Source organism: Colias eurytheme, chromosome 30, assembly GCF_061535395.1.
Source record: "Colias eurytheme isolate Ceu_HAF_F1 chromosome 30, ilColEury1 Martin Lab GWU primary, whole genome shotgun sequence".
Classification (NCBI taxonomy): Eukaryota; Metazoa; Arthropoda; class Insecta; order Lepidoptera; family Pieridae; genus Colias; species Colias eurytheme.
The window spans coordinates 1426083-1449621 of record NC_143009.1 but is presented as its reverse complement, the minus strand read 5'-3'; the positions used below and the strand labels follow the sequence as shown (position 1 = coordinate 1449621).

At 36.2% G+C, this 23539-nt stretch overlaps 2 protein-coding genes across 2 annotated transcripts in view; both read right to left on the bottom strand.

Annotated features, from left to right (window-relative positions):
* Positions 1–23539, bottom strand: part of LOC149895687 (uncharacterized) — a 103870-nt gene that overhangs the window by 3999 nt on the left and 76332 nt on the right. Inside the window, exons 22-37 of the mRNA XM_090118654.1 lie at positions 22883–22953; positions 22296–22477; positions 21454–21595; positions 20064–20254; positions 19714–19812; positions 18946–19129; positions 17604–17784; positions 16790–16859; positions 14072–14218; positions 13218–13301; positions 11810–11944; positions 10607–10719; positions 9860–9987; positions 8652–8779; positions 7819–7942; positions 5159–5242 (exon numbers count right to left, since the gene is read on the bottom strand). Coding sequence (XP_089974780.1) covers positions 5159–5242; positions 7819–7942; positions 8652–8779; positions 9860–9987; positions 10607–10719; positions 11810–11944; positions 13218–13301; positions 14072–14218; positions 16790–16859; positions 17604–17784; positions 18946–19129; positions 19714–19812; positions 20064–20254; positions 21454–21595; positions 22296–22477; positions 22883–22953 — 2063 coding nt within the window. The remainder of the gene's footprint in view (positions 1–5158; positions 5243–7818; positions 7943–8651; positions 8780–9859; positions 9988–10606; positions 10720–11809; positions 11945–13217; positions 13302–14071; positions 14219–16789; positions 16860–17603; positions 17785–18945; positions 19130–19713; positions 19813–20063; positions 20255–21453; positions 21596–22295; positions 22478–22882; positions 22954–23539) is intronic.
* On the bottom strand, positions 1098–2220 carry LOC149895691 (uncharacterized). The gene has a single exon (XM_090118574.1). The coding sequence runs from the start codon at positions 1836–1838 to the stop codon at positions 1098–1100; it is 741 nt and encodes a 246-aa protein (XP_089974700.1). The 5' UTR covers positions 1839–2220.

Sequence of the window (23539 nt, the reverse complement as noted above, 5' to 3'; positions counted from 1 at the left end):
TTATTTTCAGATCTGCATGCAAGGCTGGCAGTGATGGCGTCAACTAATTTATCGTAAAAGGTTGGAATATGTTCTTCTTTTTGTGTTTCTATTTTAAGTATGTTAGTCTCTAAGTTTTCCAAGTATAATGATATGTCTTCATTAGTTTTGAGTGGCTTAGGTTGCGCTTTGAAATCTGTTCTGCTTTTTTTTCTTAGGTCTAGAATATACGTAGCTCTAACTAAGCGATGATCAGACCGGAATCCAAGGCCATGTAAAACTTCTACGTTCCTAATCTTTGTGGGTTGATTCGACAATATAAAATCAATTTCATTTTTAATGTTACCACATGGTGATAGCCAAGTCCATTTGCGGTTATTTCGACTTTTAAAGAAGGAGTTCATAATTGTAAGTTTATGCTCAAGTGCGTATTGTATCAGTTTCTCTCCTCTTTCATTTCTGATTCCATATCCGAATTTACCAAGAACAATGTTATCGCTGTCTTCCGTGGTGGGTTTGCCGATTTTGGCATTAAAATCACCGATAACGAGTACTTGGTCAGCTGCCTGGCTTTGGGCTACTTGCAAAGTTTCATAGAATAAGTTGATTTCTTCATCTGTGGCCTTTTCAGTAGGTGCGTATACTTGTATTATTGTAAGCATTTGATTGTTGTATTTAATATTTAATAGTGCAACACGGTCTGAGAGCGCTGTGAAGCTTACAATGTTGTCTTTATATTCTTTTTTAATTAAAAAGCCGACTCCATATAGGCCAAGTGTTTCGCCTTTGTAACAGAAAATATAATTATCATGTTCTTCGATTACATAACCCATTCTTCTCACTTCCGCCAGTCCAAGTATGTCAATTTTTATTTTTTGTAGCATGTATGTTAGTTCTATAAATTTTTGGTAAGTTGATAGTGATCTTACGTTGAACGTTCCAATCCTTAGAGTCGTTTGTGGCAATTTTTCCTTTCTAGGTATTACTTTGGTATTAGTTGGAGGGTTGTGGTCTTTTTCCCCCACGGGGACCAGCCGGCTTGGGGGAGGTTGATTTTTTATTCTAATTTCTTTATCCATTTTATATTGTTTTTGTTTTCGATCGCCGGTAACTGATTGCTATTGTTTTGGTGTTATTGTTGAGAGTGTTGAAAGTGAGTTTGATCGGCCTCTCATCATATCAAAAGCGTTTATTCTACTATTTTTTGACGTGCTTGGTATTTGTTGCTTCTTTGGCTGTGCTTCGACTTGTGGTGATGTTGATTTTTCTCTCTTCCTTTTATCTATGACTTTTGAATTTTCTTTTACTATGAGTTTATCGTACTTTATGTACGCATAGTTTCCTTTTTGTCTTTCTTGCATTAGTTGGGGTTGCAGTGACTTCCTAATTTCTAATGTTTCTTTAGAGTAGTCTTCTGTTATATATAATTCTTTTAATTTCTTTTTATTTCTCATAATTTCGTTTTTTTTCCATCCACTTGTCAATGAGAGAAGCATAGGCCTTGGTTTACCATTTTTATTTTTTGATCCGATCCGAAAAATTTTATTTATTTCATAATTTTCTATCGTTATGCCTAATTCCTCTATGAAACACTTTTTAATGTATTTCATTGCATCCAGTGTCGACTGCTCCTTTTCCGCTAAACCATGAATAATTATATTATTACTCTTCTTTTCTCGCTCTAGAGACTCCACCTTCTTTTCCAGCTTTTCTACTTTAAGTTTAAGTATATGATTTTCTTCTACAACGGGTTTTAATTTTTCTTCCATTTTTACGAGCAATGTGTTGGTAAGTTCTGACGTTTGATTTTGCATTTCAATCTTCATCTTGTCGAATAATAGTTGAAATTGTTCGTCCATAATTTATGTGTAATTGTATAATAATATAAAATATTCTCCCTTTTTTTGTTTTACTTTTTGTCAGTGGCAACACTGCAATCAGGTAAAGAATGTAATTTTGACATCTATGTGTCAGCTGTCTTTTATTATGACAGTTATGACTTATGAGTTAATTGCAAGATTGATACCAAATGCTGTTCTAACCTCAATGTTTTGCCAATATTTGTTGATCAATCTTCCTTGTAAATCCAGTAAATAGCGCGTTGAATATTATTAGGATCTCTCAATCACACTAAGAATTTTCTTTGAATATAGTAATAAAGTTGAGACTGTGACTTTAAACTATTATGTGGAATATTTTATACGGAGCACTGACACTTTGATGTTTACAATACGAAGTACCGGAACCGAAAAAATGTTTCGAATAGGTAGATGAAAATATTTAAAGAGATACAAGTCTGAAGTATATTTACAATTCATTGCCTGAACCCCCAAAGGTGGCCTGTGTCCCAGCAGTGGGAACGTATATGGGCTGATGATGATGACTTACATAGTCCCAACCCCTTTATGCATATAATATTCCTAGATTTAAATCTAGGTAAGAAATTTCTGCAAATACTTTAAAGCCAAAAATTAAAAAAAAATGTACAAAAAAGAGCGTTGTGCTGAGCACACGTTTCAGAAGTGAAACTTCTTTGGCAAGATTCAAAGATACCAAAATCGTCGTCTTACTCCATGACGTGATGGTATTGCCATGACGCGACCTTGAAATTATACTCTCAACGCGCCTAAAGAAGTTTCACTTCAAAAACATCCTTATTCCTTGCCTTTTCCTTGCAATTTCCTCACCAAAAATTATCAAAAAGCCCCCTTTTTCAGATATTATTAGTAACCAAACGCATGCAAATATTAGTCGACCCAACATGACTGGAAAGCCGTTAGTAAGCGTAATTCGATCGAGACTTGCGTCCAACAATGAACATGATCAATGGTAGGTGATAAATGGTCACTTTGCCTAGAAAATCTTTAATATCATAGAGCTGAAGAGTTTGTTTGTTTGTTTGAACGCGCTTATCTCAAGAACTACTGGGCCGATTTGAAAAATTATTTCGGTGTTGGATAGCCCATTTATCGAGGGAGGTTATAGGATTTCTATCATCACACTAAGACCAACAGACATTTTTTTTTCGAAAAAATCCATAATCCCGAACAAAATTGTGCGCGTGTGAATATTTGATAGTGCAATGTGCTATGATGCTACCGAATGGATTACAAATTATTTGCAGATATTTATATAAACATTGTTTTTCTCCCATAGAATACATTATTATAGGTACATTAATCCATACTAATATTATAAATGCGAAAGTAACTCTGTCTGTCTGTTACTCAATCACGCCTAAACTACTGAACCAATTTGCATGAAATTTGGTATGGTGATATTTTGATACCCGAGAAAGGACATAGGCTACCTTTTATTGCGAAATATGTACCACGGGCGAAGCCGGGGCGGACCTCTAGTATTATATATTGTACGAGTACAGAGACTCCTTTTAACCCGGATAGCGATAAGCGAGTTAACCCACAGGCTCCATCTAGTATTTCCAGTCTTATTTATCTGCATTGGGAATCAAATACCTTTTTTAAATAAACATTTATAATACGGCTAATACGTTCAACGTTTGTACTGTTGAAAAATTGAAATAAGTCCATTCGGTAGATAATTGAATGGGGAATGATTTGTGAATGTGAATGAAAGATTGGAGCAGTTAAATACATCTGTCTCGCTCTATCAATATATCTATTTCTCTTTTATCTAACCATAACGAAAAATTGTGTAGTGATGAAAAACTTATTTAAATAAAAGATAAGTATAACGTAAATAAAAAATTCGTACAATATTTTTTGGTTAATAATTTACTTTATCGGCCTTACTAATAAAAAGTTAAACAATGGATAAATTTCTACCATTTCCTACCATAGCTGTGTCCTGCTCTTGCTCACATGAAACGTCAATCATAAAAACAAGACAGGTTATTGCAATAACTTATCCATTGCAAAGCGAATGGGTAACATTTTATTAGTAAGACAGTTAATGTTCACATAAAAAAAACTGTGATTTGAAACACTATCTAACAAGAGATGAATATGGATAGGAAAATAGGAGAAGATATATAATGACAAAAGAGAGAGATTTATTCAACTGCGCCGTTCTTGGTGAAATGTTTATGTATTATTTCACAAAGACGTGTATATTTATTTTTAATATTTTTTTACAAAAATATAATTTTTTTAGGGCGGCTTGCGCATCGTCGTTAAATACAGTTTAAGAGCGACGTAAACGCATTTAGTCTGCTAATTATAATTAGCGTCTTGCACAACAAAAATTTAGGCACTAATCACGTTTAACGAACTGTCAAAGTTAAATACCCAAAGATGGCTATTTAGCGTCGCTAAATACGTTTAGTAGTCAATCGCGCGTCATCATTTTGAGGTTATAGAAGTTTACTATTATTTTATAAAAGATTTAAGAGTTCGGTAGGAAGTTTGTAAGATAGATTTGTGGGAATTGTATTATGACAACAGATATATCAACAGACCGAGGGAACTGTTTGAGAGAGCAGACTTATTTGGAATGTATTCGGACGACAAATTCTTCAGGTTTCGTCTAACGAAAGAAACCACTACAATTTTGTTACAGCAAATAGCCCCACATTTAAAAACCAGCAACAAGTAAGGAAATGTACTTATTATTAATGAAAGCTCGTCGGTCCATTTCACGAATTTTTTTTTTAAGAAATGCAACCATTTTGCTATAAGTCAAGTGTACAACATGTGTACAACGCACAAAAACGTAAAAAGGAACGCAAGAAACTGCTTTACCGACTCCCTAACTACGATTAGTTAAATTACCATCCAAACGGACATGGGCAAGACCTTTTTAATTGTATTTAGGCTAAACATATTTAGCAAGATAAACGCATTTAACTAAATTCTGTTTAGACCAAATGTTGCGCAAGCCGCCCTTAGTTACAAGTCTTCATGAAATATTACATTTTACCAATGTACCTAACCACCAGGCAAAACTCGATAATTTGGGAGTGATATTATTGTACATAACAATTTAAAAATTAAGTTTTATATTTTCACAAAAATAAACTCCAAAATTTTGACAAAAAAAACAATCCAATATTTGGATTGGATCACTTTGATCTTGTTTTACATAAAAATAAATATTTTAACAAAAAACATTTTTTTTTTCAGCAATATAACAAAAAATTATAAAAAAATCCCAATAACACCACTCCACCACATCGAGTATACCCATCCCTTTCACTCACGTTTTCTTAAATATCTTCCCTCTCGCCCTCCCGAGCCCGCCTACCAACTTGTTATACGCAAGTCTGGACGCCAAAAACACCGCGCTATTTGTAATAAATTATCAAAACATTTAAGTTATTTTTTTTCATACAAACCCATAAAAATAAGCTAAAAATTAATATACATTTATATAACATATATTTAATTAATGTATTATCTAAATATTTTAATATACAGTATATTAAACATTAGGGTGGAGTGAAAAATATTTTTTTTCATTTTCGTTTCGGCATACCTGTAAAAAGATGTCATTATTGCTCATAAATACACATGCAAAATTATACTTTGCAGATGATACATTTAGAGGTGCCCCCAACATCATGAACTTTCAGAAATTCAAAAAATTTAGTTGAAAATCATTAAAGTTTAATTTTGACAAATTAACGCTAAATCAGATTCTGTGTTATCTCGTTGGTTGCCAACGGGAAGACTTAGAATACATAATATTTCAATATATAAAAAAGTGGCTATCGCTGGCTACCAGTGGCTCTGGTCGGTGGCCCGTTTGAGCCGACTTTTATTGTAGGAAACGTTGATTTTAAACAGTGCCGTTAAGGAAATAACACTAATGTTAGTAATATTTCTTAATTACATTTTACACGTTAATACAATTAAGATCATCATTTAATATTTTTGATGTGAGTTCTATCTATAATTTCGCTTTGTTACAGTAAAGTGTTGCAAGTCAAAATACGACAAACGACATGTTGTCCTGTATTTTGTTTGCCAGAGAAGTACCCAGTGTCTCAATTACCAACTTGTACTGATGCTAAGAAACTATTACTTATTTATTAGATATGAATTTAAACCTGATAAAATAACAAAATTCATGATTTATCCGAAAGATTAGCTACGGAAATGTTTGATGTGTGGCGAAAAGCATCGCTTCCCACTATTAGCTTTAATAGAGTACTACAACTTATTCGGCACACCATATTCGATGAATATAGACGCTTATTAAAACCTTATCAAGACCAACAAACTAACAAAAAAGAACAAGAAAAGATAACTGAAGTATTTTGTCACTCAGTAGCAAAGGTTATTTGATATTTGAAGTTGCAAATGCATTTTTTTTTAACTCTCTTGTACTTGCTCAAAAGATTATACCGACTTAACTATGTGGCAAGAATGTAAGAAAACTGAGCCTCTGACTTCTAATTTATCTGAAGAAACCTTAAAAGACATCGTGAAAAGCGGTTTGACTACGTTTCAGAATATCAAAGATTTTCTATGCCTTGCCCAGGCCGTAAAGCATATTATCAAATTGGTGACATAAGCTTCAAGTGCAGTTTGCTGAAAAAGTAAACAAAATGATTTTATAATGGCAAGAGCATCAGTATCACGACTGCTAATGCCTAATTTTGAAAAAAAAAAACAGCGTTATCTATACTAATATTATAATCTATACTAATATTTATAAAGCTTAAGATATTGTTTGTTTGAACGCGTTAATCTCCAGAACTACTGGTCCGATTTGAAAAGTTCTTTCGGGGTTAGATAGCCCATTTATCGAGGAAGGCTATAGGTTATATATCATTACGCTTAGATTAAAAGGAGCGGAGCCACGCGGGTAAAACCGCGAGGCAACCGCGAGCGCAGCTAGTACTAAATAATTACTTATTTCTGATATTTTCATTCCTCTATAATATCATTTTCATTAATGAAATACGTTAAAACAACTAATCAGGCTATTATTTAGTGTATCACAAAGAAGTTTGTTATATAATAGACTTGACCGCCATAAAAATACTGTGATTAAAAAAGAAATCAAAGTTTGCGAAAAAATCATATTTTTCTAATTTTCAATTGGGTTGGGGCACCTCAAAACATCAAGACAGGTAAACAATATTTTGTATGCTGAATTCACTCATTAAAAGGCACCTTTCTGTCGCTATGCCGTTTGAAAAAAACAAAAAAAAATTTCTTCCATACATTATCACTCCACCCTATTAAACATGTAATATTGACGTACATTAAAACAACTAGACTCCAATCACGTTCAAAAATTGTCTGAAGCAAAACTCTGCCCACGAATGTATTAGGCAGAGTTTTTTAATGAGCAATAATTGAACACGAAATAAGATGTTATTTGCAATGAATGTTTTATACAACGCAGTATGTACATTTTTGACGACCTTTTAAAGGCTATGGTGAGCCTAGTTGCTTATATTTAAGGGTTCCGTACCGAAAGGGTAAAACGGAACCCTATTACTGAGACTTCGTTGTCTGTCTTGTTGTGTCAATAAATATTTTTATTATTTATTTATTTATCTGTCTGTTTGTCTCCAGACTGTGTCTAATAAACCGTGATAGCTAGAAAGTTGAAATTTTCACAAATGTCGATTTCCGTTGCCGCTTTAACAACAAATATATTATTATGGGCCGATTTTTCAAATAAAGTATTACACGATGATATAAAAATGTCACGTAAACTGTCAAATACGGACAATTAGAATACGTTTTTAAAATGGTAGTTTTATACATTATTCGACGAATAAGTTTTAACCAAGGATTGAAAAATCAGCCCTAAATATATTAAGGGGGGGGGGGGCCATAGTACGGAACCCTTCGTGCGTGAGTCCGACTCGCACCTGGCCGGTTATTGTTGCTAGCAAGTTACCTGTCAGCTCGCTCGTGCTGCTTACTGTCTCGGCCGAGTATTATACGCATATGAGTGTCGCGGTTGAAGTGTGTGTCGGCTACGAGCGGCTGCTGGCAAGGTAGAGATGCCGGTTGGGAGGGTACTGAAAGAAAAAATATATTGGTTGTCTGTAAAGTCGGTTTACTGACGATAGTTGAACGTGACAACGTCCGATTGTGCTTCTTTGTCGCTCGTTCCGCGCTCTCGCTTGCACTTCAAGCCTTAAATGGAACGCCTCAGAGCGAGGTAACGCCGCATGAGTCATGTTTTTTAGTGCGTGCAGCTAGCTCTATCGAATTATAAGACGTTGTCACGTCAAAAATGATCGGAATTTGGAAAAAAAAGGATATTATACAGACGAAATAGGAGAAGTATTCCAAATGCTATAGATTATGATGCTATAGAGATCTTAATGAAATGATCTGGTGGTTTATCCCCGCCGATTAACAATAGAACACCACTTTTTACTTGTTTCACATTATGCCAAATTCCCTATTTTACTAAACGTTCAATCTTCTCTCTCCGGCGGAGTACATGACACCTATTGCTACTCATTTCAGATAGTGCCTCAATTTGCACCTTGCCCCAATGCCCTCTGCCCCATATACTAAAATCATCACCACCTTCCCCAGAACACAACACACTACCTATTACACATTATGCCCCAATTTGCACCATACCCTATGCCCCAATTTGCCCCATAATAACCAATAATAAAAAAATTCAACTACTTCCCCAGGACACAATACCCTACTTGTTTAATATTTTGCCCCATGCCCCAATTTGCCCCATGTGCCCCATGCCCCACATACCATCTCTCTCCGGCGGCGTACGCGGTGGTGACGCGTACAACGGTGACGTAGCGCCGTGACGCTCCTCACGACGCGCGTCAACCGCGCAACCGCGTAACTCTACGTCACGCTCGTTCGCTAGGTAGCTCCTGCTGAAAAGATGAAAGTTAGAAATATTTGTGAAGCAGAAAGAAATAAAAACAATAAATGTGGCGGATACAAAACAGATTCATAGAACAAAAACTATTAAAAACAAAACAGAAATAAGAATCATCGTTGGCTAGGTAGCTCCTGCTAACAGCTAAATGGACGAATAACATTAGAAAGATTTATTGAGCAAAATAAATAACACACGAGAAAATATAGCAAAGTATAAAAGTCCGAGAAAAAGATTTGGCAGGAATAAATAGTGACAAAGAACTATTAAAACAAACAGTATAGTTTGTCCTAGGTAACATTGTTCGCGAGGTAACGCCTGTTGAATAGACGAAGTCATCAAGAAAATATATTTGGTCAAAATAAGAAGAAACAGTAACTTAAAACAATGAATAAAAATTTGTCTTAACACCCGAGGTAAAAACAGAAATAATTGTCCAATGTAACACACAATTCGTCACCCAAAACAATAATAATCAATAATATGGCATTCGAATTCAAATAAAGTTGAAACAAATAAAACATATCCAGAACTTTTCTTAGACTTAAAAAAAGCGTTTGACTTCATATCTCTGCAACGTTTACCAAAATAGAAAATTATGGCATGAGAGTTAGACTCTTGTCTTCAAAACAAACAGCTGGGTTTCATTTCTAGCATGTGAATATCACAAAAAATCAGTAAATTGTAAGTCTGAATAAATATTCATAATGTGGTGTCCCACAGGGTAGCATTTTTGGTCCAATCCATTTTTTGTAGAATTATAGATATTGAGGTTATTGTCAATACAACTATTTATTAAATTTGCATTTTATTATAATTTGGAGCCGATTCATCGAACACGATTCGACGAAGACAATAATGCTTCAGTTACTTTTAATCATTCAAATTTTAACATAGAGAAGTCGAACTGGCAAATACATACCATGATACGATTCAACCGAATTGTGCTGTTGAAATTGGGATTTTTTCCTTTATTTCCTTTTCCCTACCAATAACCGATTTTTATTTTATTTATTTATAAATAAAAACAATAAAACAAGCAAATATATACACATTACAATAAAAACATCACCTCAACTTAGCGTCACTATCCCGTGCTCTTATCTCCGGGGCCGGTTCGTCCCTAGTGCGTTCCCGTCGCGCCCACCCACATCTCGCCACTTGTTGGGCAAACGATAGTGACGTCACTGGTTTTATTAGCTGAAAAGAGGGTAGTTTTATTATTCTTACTTTATTAATGTACTTTTTTTTTGGGAAAATATTAAAAAGATGTAGTATGTGTACGAAAAATAACGTTGTGTTGTGTTTGTTGTGAGGTGTTGTGTTGTGCTGTGTTGTGCTGTGTTGTTCTTTGCTGTGTTGTGATGTGAGGTGTTGTGCTGTGCTGTGTTGTGCTGTGTTGTGTTGTGATGTGATGTTTTGTTTTGTGCTGTGTTGAATTGTGTTTTGTAGTGTAACGGTCCGACATTCACAGAAAACTGCTGACACCGCCGTTCGCACTGGAACGGAATATGGGAGTGGTTTTACTGTGTTAGCATAATATAAGTATTATTCAATTATATTATATTGTTAATCTAGAACTCGGTCTGCATCGAGAAGACATTGGTGTATGAAGTTTTATTTTTAATTTAATTAAATTAAATGAAGTCATAAAAGTAAATTCGGCTTTTTTTTTTGGGGCCTCCGGCAGTGGCGATCGTGATTATTGTTGTGTTGTATTGTGTTCTGTTATGTTGTGGTGTGTTGTGTTGTGTTGTACTGTGTTTAATTATATTGTGTTGTGTTATGTGGTGTCGTGTTGTATTGTATTGTACTATACCTTATCAACATTGTCGTCTTGTTCGTGAGATCTGTTGGATCCTCCGGTGAGATTCGACGAGGATTTAGTCGAGTTTGAACTGTGCACGCTGCGCCGCTTGTAATCCGGCGAGCCTGGAATACATAATATTTTTTTTTTCATTTGACAATATTACACAAATCGACCTAGTCCCACAGTAAGCTCAATTAAGGCTTGTGTTATGGGTACTAGACGACGATAAATATAATCCATACTAATCCATACTAATATTATAAATGCGAAAGTAACTCTGTCTGTCTGTCTGTTACTCAATCACGCCTAAACTACTGCACCAATTTGCATGAAATTTGGTATAGAGATATTTTGATACCCGAGAAAGGACATAGGCTACCTTTTATTGCGAAATATGTACCATGGGCGAAGCCGGGGCGGACCTCTAGTATTTTATAAATACATATATATATAGATAACACCCAGACCCAAGAACAAATAATCGAGTTCATCACACAAATATTTGCCCTGACCGGGGATAGAACCCGGGACCGTCGGCTCAGTAGGCAGTTACTTTACCACTGCGCCAACCGCGTCGTCATTTTTCAATTGTCTATGTATAAGTGAATAAAAATAGTGGAAAATATTGTGAGTGTACGATTACCTAATCGTACAGACAATAGGTACATGTTCCCGGAATGCAATGCGTCGATGGTGCATATTTTATTATATTGTATTAATTATTATTTTAAGTTTTAACACACAGTTCAGTTCGCATTCGGACTCCGTACCGGGCGGAGCTTCACCATCTCATCCCATTACAGTTAAAAATAAATATATCTAAATCTCAATCTTGAATCTCATATCTTATATTTTATCCCCAAAACCTCCCCCATCTTACAGTGAGTTTCGTCTGTTGTTTGCAATAAATATTGACTGATGATAACATCAACATCATTGTTGTTACTGTGACGATTTTATTGTTGATGTTGTTTCTGCTGTTGTTGAATAATGTTGCTGCAGTTTTTGTTGTTAATCGTGTTGCTATTGTTATTAGAGATGATGACAGTTAATGATTAAGATGTTAATGTAGTAATTGCTGCTGTTGCTGTTATTGTTGTAGTGTTCATGATTATGATATAGTTGAGAGACGATAATGTTACTGTTGCTGCTGTTGTTGTTGCTACTGTTGCTGCTGTTTCTGTTGCTGCTGTTTCTGTTGCTAACACTCACCGGTCCGTAACGGCGCCAGCAGGTCGTCTTGTTGCGGTGTGAGCGGTGCGGGCGCGGACGGGGCGCTCCAACGTTCTAGCAAGCGGCATATATTGCCGTGCCCGGCACGCCATGCCACTTTGGCTGGGGTACGACCTTAATAATTTAAAAATAAAACAAAATAAACATATATTAATTATTGACCTAAAATCATAGAGTAGATGGTGATGAGTACACGCAAGCGCATACACACTCACTCTCACACACAGACACACATACTCACATAATTAGATAACTTGTAAGAAACCATTTTATAATGAATATCTTTATATATATTATATGTATATTAATCTTATTTATTTATATATTTATTTATTTTTTTAAAGTTAAGTCTAACTAAGTTTGAAGATTGTACCTACACAAAAATTTCTGTCTCTAAATATGTACTGTTAAAATCATATTGTTAAAAATATGCTAAGCCGACGGAGGTCACTGGTTGACCCCGCACAGGTTTTTCCTAGTGGGTTAACCAGGGATTTACTACAATTTATATGAGTTGTAAAAATTGTGAAACAAATAAATAAATTTGAAATTTGAAATTTTTATTTGAGATGAAAAAAATCATAATTGCATTAAAATTTGGACAGATCATAGCGAAGTTATGTCAAAATAGGCCTTTGGAATGGCAATAGCGGATATTCTAAAGTCAAATTTACATCTAGAGAGAGCAATGTGAAGTTATGTCAAATTTAAAATTTGAATTTGGAATGACAGAAAAGAATAAGAAATAATCAAATTTAAATTTGGAGAAGGCAATGTGAGGATAGTCTAATTAAAATGCCAATATCGAGTGTTTGATGATATAATTCAAATTTGGACAGAGCAGTGTTAAATTGTCGAATTAGAATTTTGGAATGCCATCATCAAATGTTTGCTACACAAATTAATATTTAGAGCGAGCAATATGATGTAATATTTTGAATTCAAATTCATAATCCATATTTTACACATCACTAAAGGCTTCACACCTGAACAACATGAGTTACGTGAATGTCTACCTTAACTAATTGGTCACTTAAACACATAAATTATAGGTCAAGAAATATATGGAATATAATATATGGATTTTAGTAAGGCATTTAATAAAGTGCATCATTTGCTGCTACTTAGAAAATTGTCAAGAGTTGGCATTATTGATCCAATGTTAAAGTGGGTTGTAACTTATTTAGGCGACAGAAATTTAAAAGTTACGGTTAAAGGTTATGAATCGCATCCATTTGTAGCTTCTTCGGGCGTTCCTCAAGGTTCACACTTGGGGCCTACTTTTTTAACGAACACGCTTATTTACACTTAAAATGAATGATCTTCTAGTGGCATAAATACGTATTTATTGTTATAATTCTTGCAAGGGTTCAAAGACACAACTTACCACAATGATCAGCTTGTAACGGATCAGCGCCGTGCTGTAGCAACCATAACACGCATTCTTCGTGACCTTCTTGCGCTGCTATACCTGTATAGAAAAATATGTTTGTTTATTTTTTATTTATTATTCATATAAAGATTATTATGTTTTATGTCATCACATTATACCTACAGGGTATCCCACCGTCGATGTACTGAGCTCAAAACGACTTATAGTTTTGTATACGCTGAGCACGTAATAAATATTCATAAAATTATATACGCTTATTGGAAGTGAAACTTCTTTGAGTAAAATTTCACTTCTGACACGTGTGTTCTTCTTAGGAAAGCGTGGATGTATCGAGTTGAAATATGACAGTACTGTGTACTTAACCTTCGGTGTAGCGACCTGTGAGATTACATACATTCTTGTCTTAGTAGACATAGTCCTCTAATGGCCGTTCCTAATATTCAAACTACGGTTGTAGATAGACAGCTATCATCGATAGCTAGTAAGGTTCTATCTATCTTTTGTTGTCGTCCCAATAACGCAAGTAGCTTGCATCTACCTATCGTTGGGAGTAAGTAGGCCTACCTCTAGTATTACTAGAGGTAGCAAAATTTATTATTTATTTTAATTAATTGGCTGACAGCTGTCAAAACGTTATTGGAACGCTTTAATAGATAAATTCATAGAGAAATCTACCTCTAGTAAGCAGTTAGTCTTCCAGACGATAGATAGCGATCAGAGATAGGTTAGCTTATCGCTAGTAAGGTTATTGGGACGCCAAAACAAAAGACAGATAGCATTTTTTATCTTTAGTAGGGTCAAACCGGATAGATAGGATATTGGGAATGGCTATAAGACATATTACATACCCAACGGAGTAGCGCCCTGCGTGCAAACCGCAGCCGGATCCGCACCATGAGCTAACAACGCTCGCAGTGCGGCGGACCGTCCGCGCCACGCGGCCGCGTGCAGTGCGGTGCGAGCGCAGCGGTCGCGCCCGTCCACTGCGGCACCGCCTGAAAGTGTAAATATAAATAAATAATTTGGAAAATCCAAAAGTGCACGCCTCATAATTTTTTTTAATAAATATTTATTAATTATTATTTTTGTTTATTTAATAACAATTAAACCACATCGAATCAGACCCTGAAAAATGAAAGGGTTCTATTCCTGAGCATACTCAAGCGTAAGAGAAAAAAAAAGACTCGATTAGTAAAGTATTTCGGTCGCTATCGTGTTAACAAGAAAAAGGATCCGCACATACAGACACACGGACGTCCAAGACAGAACTTTTTTAAACTGTTTTTTAACTAGTTTAAATAACAAAAATGACATCAAAAATATCATGAACGTTAAAAATAGTGTTTTTTCTTAATATGTGTGTGTATGTATTATCTTACAAATGCAATGTATGATACATAAAGACATTTTAAGTTTGAAAAATCAGATGTTTTGCGCGAAGTGACAGTAGTACCCACCTCAATGCTTCGCTTATGAGGCGTGCAATATTTCACGATAATTTTCACACACGGCACGATCTGATCCCATACTAAGCTTATAATATATTATATTATCTTTGTATATGTATGTATGTATATGATATCGTATATTATGGATATGTATTATTTTAGGTGGATATACAGGGTGGAAGGTTAAGATGGGGCATGAAGGGCAGGTACCTTAACCGTTGTAGCTACATGAAAACGTTCTTAGGAGACTATCCTTAAATTCTTGAGAAATTTTAATCTACATTCACAGATTTTTGAAAAAATGTACGGTCGGCAAGGAAATCGGCAGTTTTCAAAAAATTTTTTTTTGATGCCAATCGATCCAGTTTCTCATGGGGATCAAAACACTCTAAAAGACCAACTGAGGTATGAGTACTAGAAAAGTCAGAAATCGCGAAAAACTATTTTCATTCATGAACAAGTAAAAAGACAAAGGCACAGCAACATAGTATGCCAGCGACGCGGGGCGTGAGCGGGCGGTGGCCGGCAGCTCGTGCACGAGATGAAAAATTATGTAAATTTGAATATCGAACGAACACGTCACATTTTTATGGCTTATGTACCTAAACAATAACACATAGAAAACAAAAGTTACCAGAAGTCACTCTGTCTTCACCAAAAATGTCTTTAAATAATTTAGAACGTTTAGATCTGTTAGAGGCTTACTTTTTAAATAATAAAAACCCAACAGTTGCATTGGAATGGTACAGGAATAAATACCCAATGTGACATGTACCGACGCGAAAGGTAATTGCGAATCTTGTAAAAAATCTAGCAGAAAGTGGCTCATTTAAGAAAAGCTTGACACGTCCGCGTCGTTCACGCGTATTGAATGAGAATACGGTGATAGCAATTTTAGCACTAATTGTGGAAGCATATCCCGAAATTTCTTCAAAACAAGTTGCCGTCGAAGTTGGTTGTTCGCACTGGATAGTTTTAAAAACATGGAAGAAATACGGCTACAAATGCTACGGCCATGGGCGATTAGTCCAAGCATTGCAATCTGGGGACTATGCACGCAGAGTTGCATTTTGTAGATGGTTACGGGGCAAATTTAGTAGAGATAATGATTTTATTGAGTTTTCTATTAGCGCATCTTTTGTTGAATCACTTATTTTCTTAGTGAATGTGTGGAAATAGTTTTTCGCGATTTCTGACTTTTCTAGTACTCATACCTCAGTTGGTCTTTTAGAGTGTTTTAATCCCCATGAGAAACTGGATCGATTGGCATCAAAAAAATTTTTTTTGAGTACTGCCGATTTCCTTGCTGACCGTACATTTTTTCAAAAATCTGTGAATGCAGATTAAAATTTCTCAAGAATTTAAGGATAGTTTCCTAAGAACGTTTTCATGTAGCTACAACGGTTAAGGTACCTGCCCTTCATCCCATCTTAACCTTCCACCCTGTATATTATTTTTGTTTTCTTGTTATTAATTATTCTTTTTTTTTCTGTTCTCGTCCCGCCAATAGTGATCATTTTGCTTGTTTACCTTTTACCGTGGTTGCCTGGAAGAGATCACTATTAAGTGATAAGGCCGCCAAAATAGTTGTACTCTGTCTATAAGAAGTTCTAAGGTTACCTATCTGTACAACTATTAAAGAGTTAAATAAATAAATAAGCTTTCGCGTGTGTTATGGTAACCAGACGGCTGATAAACATCCCACTATCCTATTTACTACTATTATAAATGCGAAAATTTGTGAGGATGTGTATGTGTGTGTTTGCTACTCTTTCACGCAGATACTACTGAACCGATTGCAATGAAATTTAGCACAAATATAGAGGGTAACTTGGATTAACACATAGGATAGGTTTTATCCCGAAAATCCCACGGGACCAGGAACTATGCGGGTTCTTCTTTGGGCGGAAAGCTAGTACATATATAATTTTAAATATATACTTATATAGATAAATAACACCCAGACACAGAGCAAACATCTATGTTCATCACACAAATATTTGCCCCGGGTAGGAATTGAACCCACGACCTCTGGCTTGGAAGTCAGGGTCACTAGTAACTACCAACCAAGCCAACCGGTCATCATTTATTTTTAAAAATTTGAATGATGAAACTCACCAACTTTAATGAGTAGATTAACCATCTCGGTATGACCCTGCCAAGCTGACACGTGCAATGGTGTTCGACCCTGAAATTGCAAAAAAAAAACATTATGATCATTTTGCACACACTTGCACACTCAGATAGTGGGTAGAATGTATTAGCGCCTTAAAATTGCAATAACACCTTTTTTGTAACTACATTCTTGTAAATAAATGTAATTTCAATTTGATAGGAGAATGACCACGGGTGGTATCGGTAAAATTTTAATTGTGCCACGTGTTCGTGATATTGTTAATTCCTATTTGTATTTATAATGATCATATTTATCACTATTAAGTCGTAATTATACCGAATAAATAGAAATAAAAGTAAAAGTTTTTGTTTTGACACATATATGTATCTCTCTTGCAAGCGTCCTGCGTCATATTATGTCATAGTTGAATGAATGTGTTCGACGCATTGTTCGACATTATTTATTCTGAAATAATGTTTATTACGATTTACTTTTCACATTTGTCTTGTAAAATAAAATATTACCTATGTAATAAAGGTAAAACTTATCGTTCATCGTTAGTTTAAACTCGATAAAGTATTTTTTTGAAGTGTTGAATATAACTATTGTTTTATTTTTATTGTCGCGAACTGCGGCTTATTTACATAAAAACTTGAATCGTTTCTAAAAGTACTAACATCAAGTTTTAAATTGAGCTATATTTCATCTTGACACAATAAGTTTGATTGCGATACCAAGTGCCATAGTCATTTGGGCAATGTCCTTTCTTGTCTTCCCTTCATTATTTTTTCCCTTCGATCATTTATTATTACTTACCTCAGTATCACAACAGTGCACACTAGCGCCAGCAGCTAGCAACTGTCTCGCCATAGCTATCCTATTGTCCAAGGCCAGTACGTATAAAGTGCTACGACGATCGGCGTCAACTGCATCGACGTCTGCACCGCGAGATAGTAGACAAGCTACTGTCTCGAATTGGCCTTCTAGCGCGGCGAGTCTGAAATAAAAAAAAAAATATATGGCCATTTAAATATTATGACACAATATAAGCTGAAAATAACTCGACTTTATGCACTTGAATAAGTTTATGACTGCATCATTAAGGGCCGATTTTTCAACGCTTGGATAAAACTTATCCGTCCAATAAAGTATTACACGATAATATTAAAATGTCACGTAAACTGTCAAATTTAATGCAATTAGAATACGTTTTTAAAATGGCAGTTTAATACATTATTCGACGAATAAGTTTTATCCAAGCATTGAAAAATTGTCCCTAAAGTAAATTTATGTAAGAAATAAGCCCAATAAAAATAAAAAAGCATTGAAAACGGCATACAATAAGTAGATACGTGACAAGAACGTCAAGGATTAGGACAATAGCGGATGTTTCTTTTATTGAAAACTAGCGGTATGCCGTGACCAAGGAAAACGGGTTTCATTTATATATATACATAGATAGATAAAATGCAAGCTCGAAACATATAAAACATGATGAATAAGATGAATCATAACCTCAGAAACATATGAAAATGTTAACGTATAGCGTACTTGTAACAATAAGGTCGCTTTTTCCTCGTTACAAAGAGTAACTTTTCCTACAAAACCAGCATTTTTTTTTTCTCTCACCTTAAGGCAGTTTTTCCATCATGAGCCCTCTGATCCACCGGCGCATTCCATCGATCTATAAGCACTGTGACTAGATCCAAATGTCCCTCTTGTGCCGCTAGCAATAAGGGCCCTTTTCCTTCGACACAAAACACTACTTTACCTACAAATTCCTACGACTTACCTTAACGCAGTTTTTCCATCATGAGCTCTCTGATCCACCGGCGCATTCCATCTATCTATAAGCACTGTGACTAGATCCAAATGTCCCTCTTGTGCCACTATAGCAATAAGGGCCCTTTTCCCTCAATACAAAACACTATTTTACCTACGAAACCATATCTTATACCTCTCGCAATAAGGTCGCTTTTCCCTAAACACAAGATACTACTTTACCTACAAAACTATGTCTTATGGCTATAGAAATAAGGGCCCTTTTCCCTTGACACGAACCACTACTTTACTTACAAAACTATCCTTATGCACTTACCTAAGCGCAAATGTAGCTCTTAAGTCTCTAGCAATAAGGTCGAAAATTTCTTTGACTTACCTTAACGCAGTTTTTCCATCATGAGCCCTCTGATCCACCGGCGCATTCCATCGATCTATAAACACTGTGACTAGATCCAAATGTCCCTCTTGTGCCGCTAGCAATAAGGGCCCTTTTCCCTCGTTGTCCGCTTCGTCGACTTTTGCACCGGCTTCTAGTAATGCTTCGCATACTTCTATATGACCTGCAAATTAGAGTAGATGTTTAGATCATTATTATAATCTTCTTATATATAAAAATGAATCGCAAAATGTGTTGGTAAGCGCATATTCTCGAGAACGGCTGAACCGATTTCGATAATTCTTTTTTTATTATATTCCTGGAAGTACGAGGATGGTTTTTATGTAGAGAAAACGTAAACATGTACCACGGGCGAAGCCGGGGCGGCCCGCTTGTTTATAATACAGAAAATAGTACAAAACATACTTGTTTTAATGATAATATAATAATACAGAAAGCGGTACAATACATAATTGTAATTGACATCTACGTGGTCTGGAGTTAATGTGGTAATTATATTTACGAATGAATCAAAAATATTGAATCACAAATCAATAGTACACACCGAATAAAAAGCAACAAACAATAAAATACACACAAATTGAACAATTCCAGGTAACAAAAAATATAATAAAAATAATATTTGGCTCGTGATTCGATTTCTTAAATAATAGAAAAAATATATGATAAAAACAAAAATTGTGAAATATTTGGCCGTAGTTTTAACATTTACCACCGTACTTCAAAATAATTTATAAATAATTGTACCTTCAAAAGCGGCATAATGCAACGGCGTCCAACCCGAGTTGTCTCTGTGATGTTCGTCCAAACCGCGGTCCAACAGCTGACGTACCACTTCTACGTTGCCTGTGAATAAAATTTAAGTATTCTACGTAAAATATTTAACACTAGCTGTTCCCCGCGGTTTCACCCGCATTGCTCAGCTCCCGTTGGTCTTAGCGTGATGATATAGCTTATAGCCTTCCTCGATAAATGGGCTATCTAGCACAGAAAGAATTTTTCAAATCGAACCAGTAGTTCCTGAGATTAGCGCGTTCAAACAAACAAACAAACAAACTCTTCAGCTTTATAATATTAGTATAGATTAACAAACTCACCCTGCGCAGCCGCCGTACTCAGCACAGTTCTACCCTCCGCGTCCATAGTATCAACACACGCGCCCCAGAACAGTAACAACCGCACAGTAGCCGCATGTCCGGCGGAAGCGGCCGCCCATAGAGCTGTGCGACCCGCTGAGTCTGTCGCTTCTATATCCGCTTCCGCTTCGAGGAGGACTTCGCAGATCTCGCTAAAAAGGTTGGAAAGAGTAGAAGAATGGGTGCGTTGGTTTTTAATGTGTGAATTTGTTTGTTAGTTTTGTAGGAGTGGTAAAGTTGCGGACCAATGATTGAACCTTGGAGTACCCATGTTAATTTAGACAGTTGGGGTCCTTTCTTTTGTGAATTACGTTGTGTAACTTAAAGAAAGTATGTGATATAAGGTCAAGTTTATTACATGTGAGGCAATAATGTAATACATATATTCATTTATCGAATAGAATATATTTAAGTTGTTTGGCTATAACAGTTTTTTGGACGTATGCTAAGCATTCGATCATCATTTTCAGCAAAGTATTGTGCATTAAGCCACACAGTTTTCTGTAAGACCAATATTCGGCAGAGACGAAGCTATACTCGGCTCGGCGAATGATGATTCCTATGACACTGACAGTTATTCTCAAGAGACAAACTTGTAATGGCGTCACCATTAAATTAGAAACGTATTGGAGGCGTCTAAAAATGGCATTTATTATTTTTTACGTAGCTTTATGCCATTACAATGATATTCCGTTGGAATTATAACAATTCTTAACATTTACGAGAAATGATATCAATCTGACTTTACGTTTACGTCCTGCAAAATTTACATCGTTGGTATTTATCGACTAGTGCGGAAAGTATCGATAAACAAATGTCGATAATAGTGAGACTATACCTGAAAAAATGTTGTGTGGTTTTATGAAACCACGGTAAAAGTGAAACTGTTCGAACGGTTCCGAACACTGCTTTGTGTAGCGCATGTCGCGTGTCGGTCGGCTGCCGAGTAGGTATACCTACTCGGCAGCCGCGATACACGCGACATGCGCTACACAGACCAAACAGTTTGAGACGATGTAATAAAAGTTTCACTTTAAAAATATCCATTACCTATAATAATAAAAGTTTTTCAGACAAATAAAAGGGAGACATCCATTTTCATGATAAAATATGTTTAATGGGTTAAAAATTACGAGAAAAAGAAAAGGTACATATTTATTTTTTGGAAAACTCGTTTTACTTACCTATTAAATATGCTAAAAAACTTAAATTAATACAACAGCAGCATAGCATATACCATTATACGAGCAATCACTAGGACGAACTGTCACTGACGGATCAAGGTTCGTCGTGCCGAGTATAATTATGTACCTATTAATTTTTTTTTTTTTATTTTACTAAATATACATACGTGTGCCCCTCAAAAGCGGCCACGAGCAGTGGAGCAGCACTATCCCTGTCCCGCTGGCCCACGTCCGCGCCGCGCTCCAGCAGCAGGGCTGCGCACTGCGCGCCCGTGCCGCACAGGGCTGCCACCGCTAGGGATGTCCTGCCTGTGTAGTGATGGGAACTTGTCGATGTTATTTTGTAAAATAGCTTTGGCAATAACAAATGGGAAAACGGGGATGTTAATGTAACAAATGTAGGTTTTGACTAAATATTTAAATATCATGAGGTCAAAATGTCCTGTCTGTTGTAGTTATGGATCGATGTAAGTGCATTTTGTGCTATGGCTATGCCATTTGACATAATAATGAATGAATGAATGAAAGCTTTATTGTACACACCAAAATAATGAAATAACATTAAGTAAAATATACATAAATTGCACAATAGGCGACCTATAATTCAATAATTCGAATTTGAAACGGTATAAAAAAAATGTGAAAAAAGTCAACAAAAAATGTAATTTTTTCGTGATTTTGTAAGGACGCTAACCATACCGACCCATTTCCCCCCCTTTTTTACCCTTCCCCACTCACCATCCTCATCAGCCCTATTCGGATCGGCCCCAGCATCAAGCAACATGCGCACAATATCCGCATGTCCCATATACGCGGCCGCCATGAGTGCGGTCCGTCCGCACGCGTCCGCACGATCAATTACGACCCCACTAACTTATGCGACCCCACTACCTTAAGTGACCCAACTAATTTATGCGACCCCACTAACTTATGCGACCCCACTAACGTGTGTGTCCTCAACAACCCCTGTGACTCATTTCCCCCCTTTTTTACCCTCTCCCCCACTCACCATCCTCATCAGCCCTATTCGGATCAGCCCCAGCATCAAGCAACATGCGCACAATATCCGCATGTCCCATATACGCGGCCGCCATGAGTGCGGTCCGTCCGCACGCGTCCGCACGATCGGGTGCGGCGCCGCCCGCTAGTAATCGTGCGGCTACCGCCTCGTGGCCGGACCATGCTGCCGCACTATTATACATAAATATATAATAATATAGTAAAATTAAATAAATAATTATAGAGACTGTTGATAAAGTGAAAACATAAATTTAATAACCTAAAATACTAAACAGTTAAGAGCTGATTTTTCAATCCTTGGTTAAAACATATTCGTCGAATAATGTATAAAACTACCATCTTAAAAACGTATTCCAATTGCCCGTATTTGACAGTTTACGTGACATTTTAATATTATCGTGTAATACTTTATTGGACGGATAAGTTTTATCCAAGCATTGAAAAATCGGCCCTAAAAGTCATAAAAATAACTAGTGAATTGCGAACGATTTGACAAACGTCATGTCTATGAAATTTAAAAAAAATACAATTATTACACATAATATTTCACAATAATTGTTTAATCTTGAGGCTTACCGTAAAGCGGTTCGATTGTCTGCGTCCACGCAGTCGACGTCACATCCATGTTCCAACAGCACATCAACCACCTGCGTGGAAATAAATCAGTGTTATTAAATGAAATTGTTGTTTTTTTTAAATCAAATATCCACAAAATACACAGTAAAATTAAAATTCCTATAATAGACACATTATGCATTAAATTTTAAACTTTTAGACATGTAGCAAGTCTTAAAGTTTAAACTAAATTAAAAATTAATTATAACGAGAAAACTTAAGACTAACTAGTCAACGAGCTGGTCGCTACTCCGCCCTCTCCGGTTGCTATAGCAACGCGTACCTCGCTATAATATGATGACTAAGTGCGGAGTGTAGCGACACCTCGCTCTGAATCGCGCAAGCGAAATGTTTTCGCTACAGAGCATAATATATACAACTTTCCGACATCATCCATCGGGGCCTCACCAGCCAGTCGAGTAGACTGGTCGAGGATCCTCCCTTTTTCGATGGAGGAATTCCACCTTCCTTCCTCCACACGGAGCGCAGCTCCGCCCCCATCTCCATAGTAACTGCTGTTTACACGGTTTCCATAGCAACCCGTACCTCGCTATGCCCTGCATACACAGCAGCCCGCAGCGCACTCCACCCATCCATCCATCCATCCCGCCCCCATTT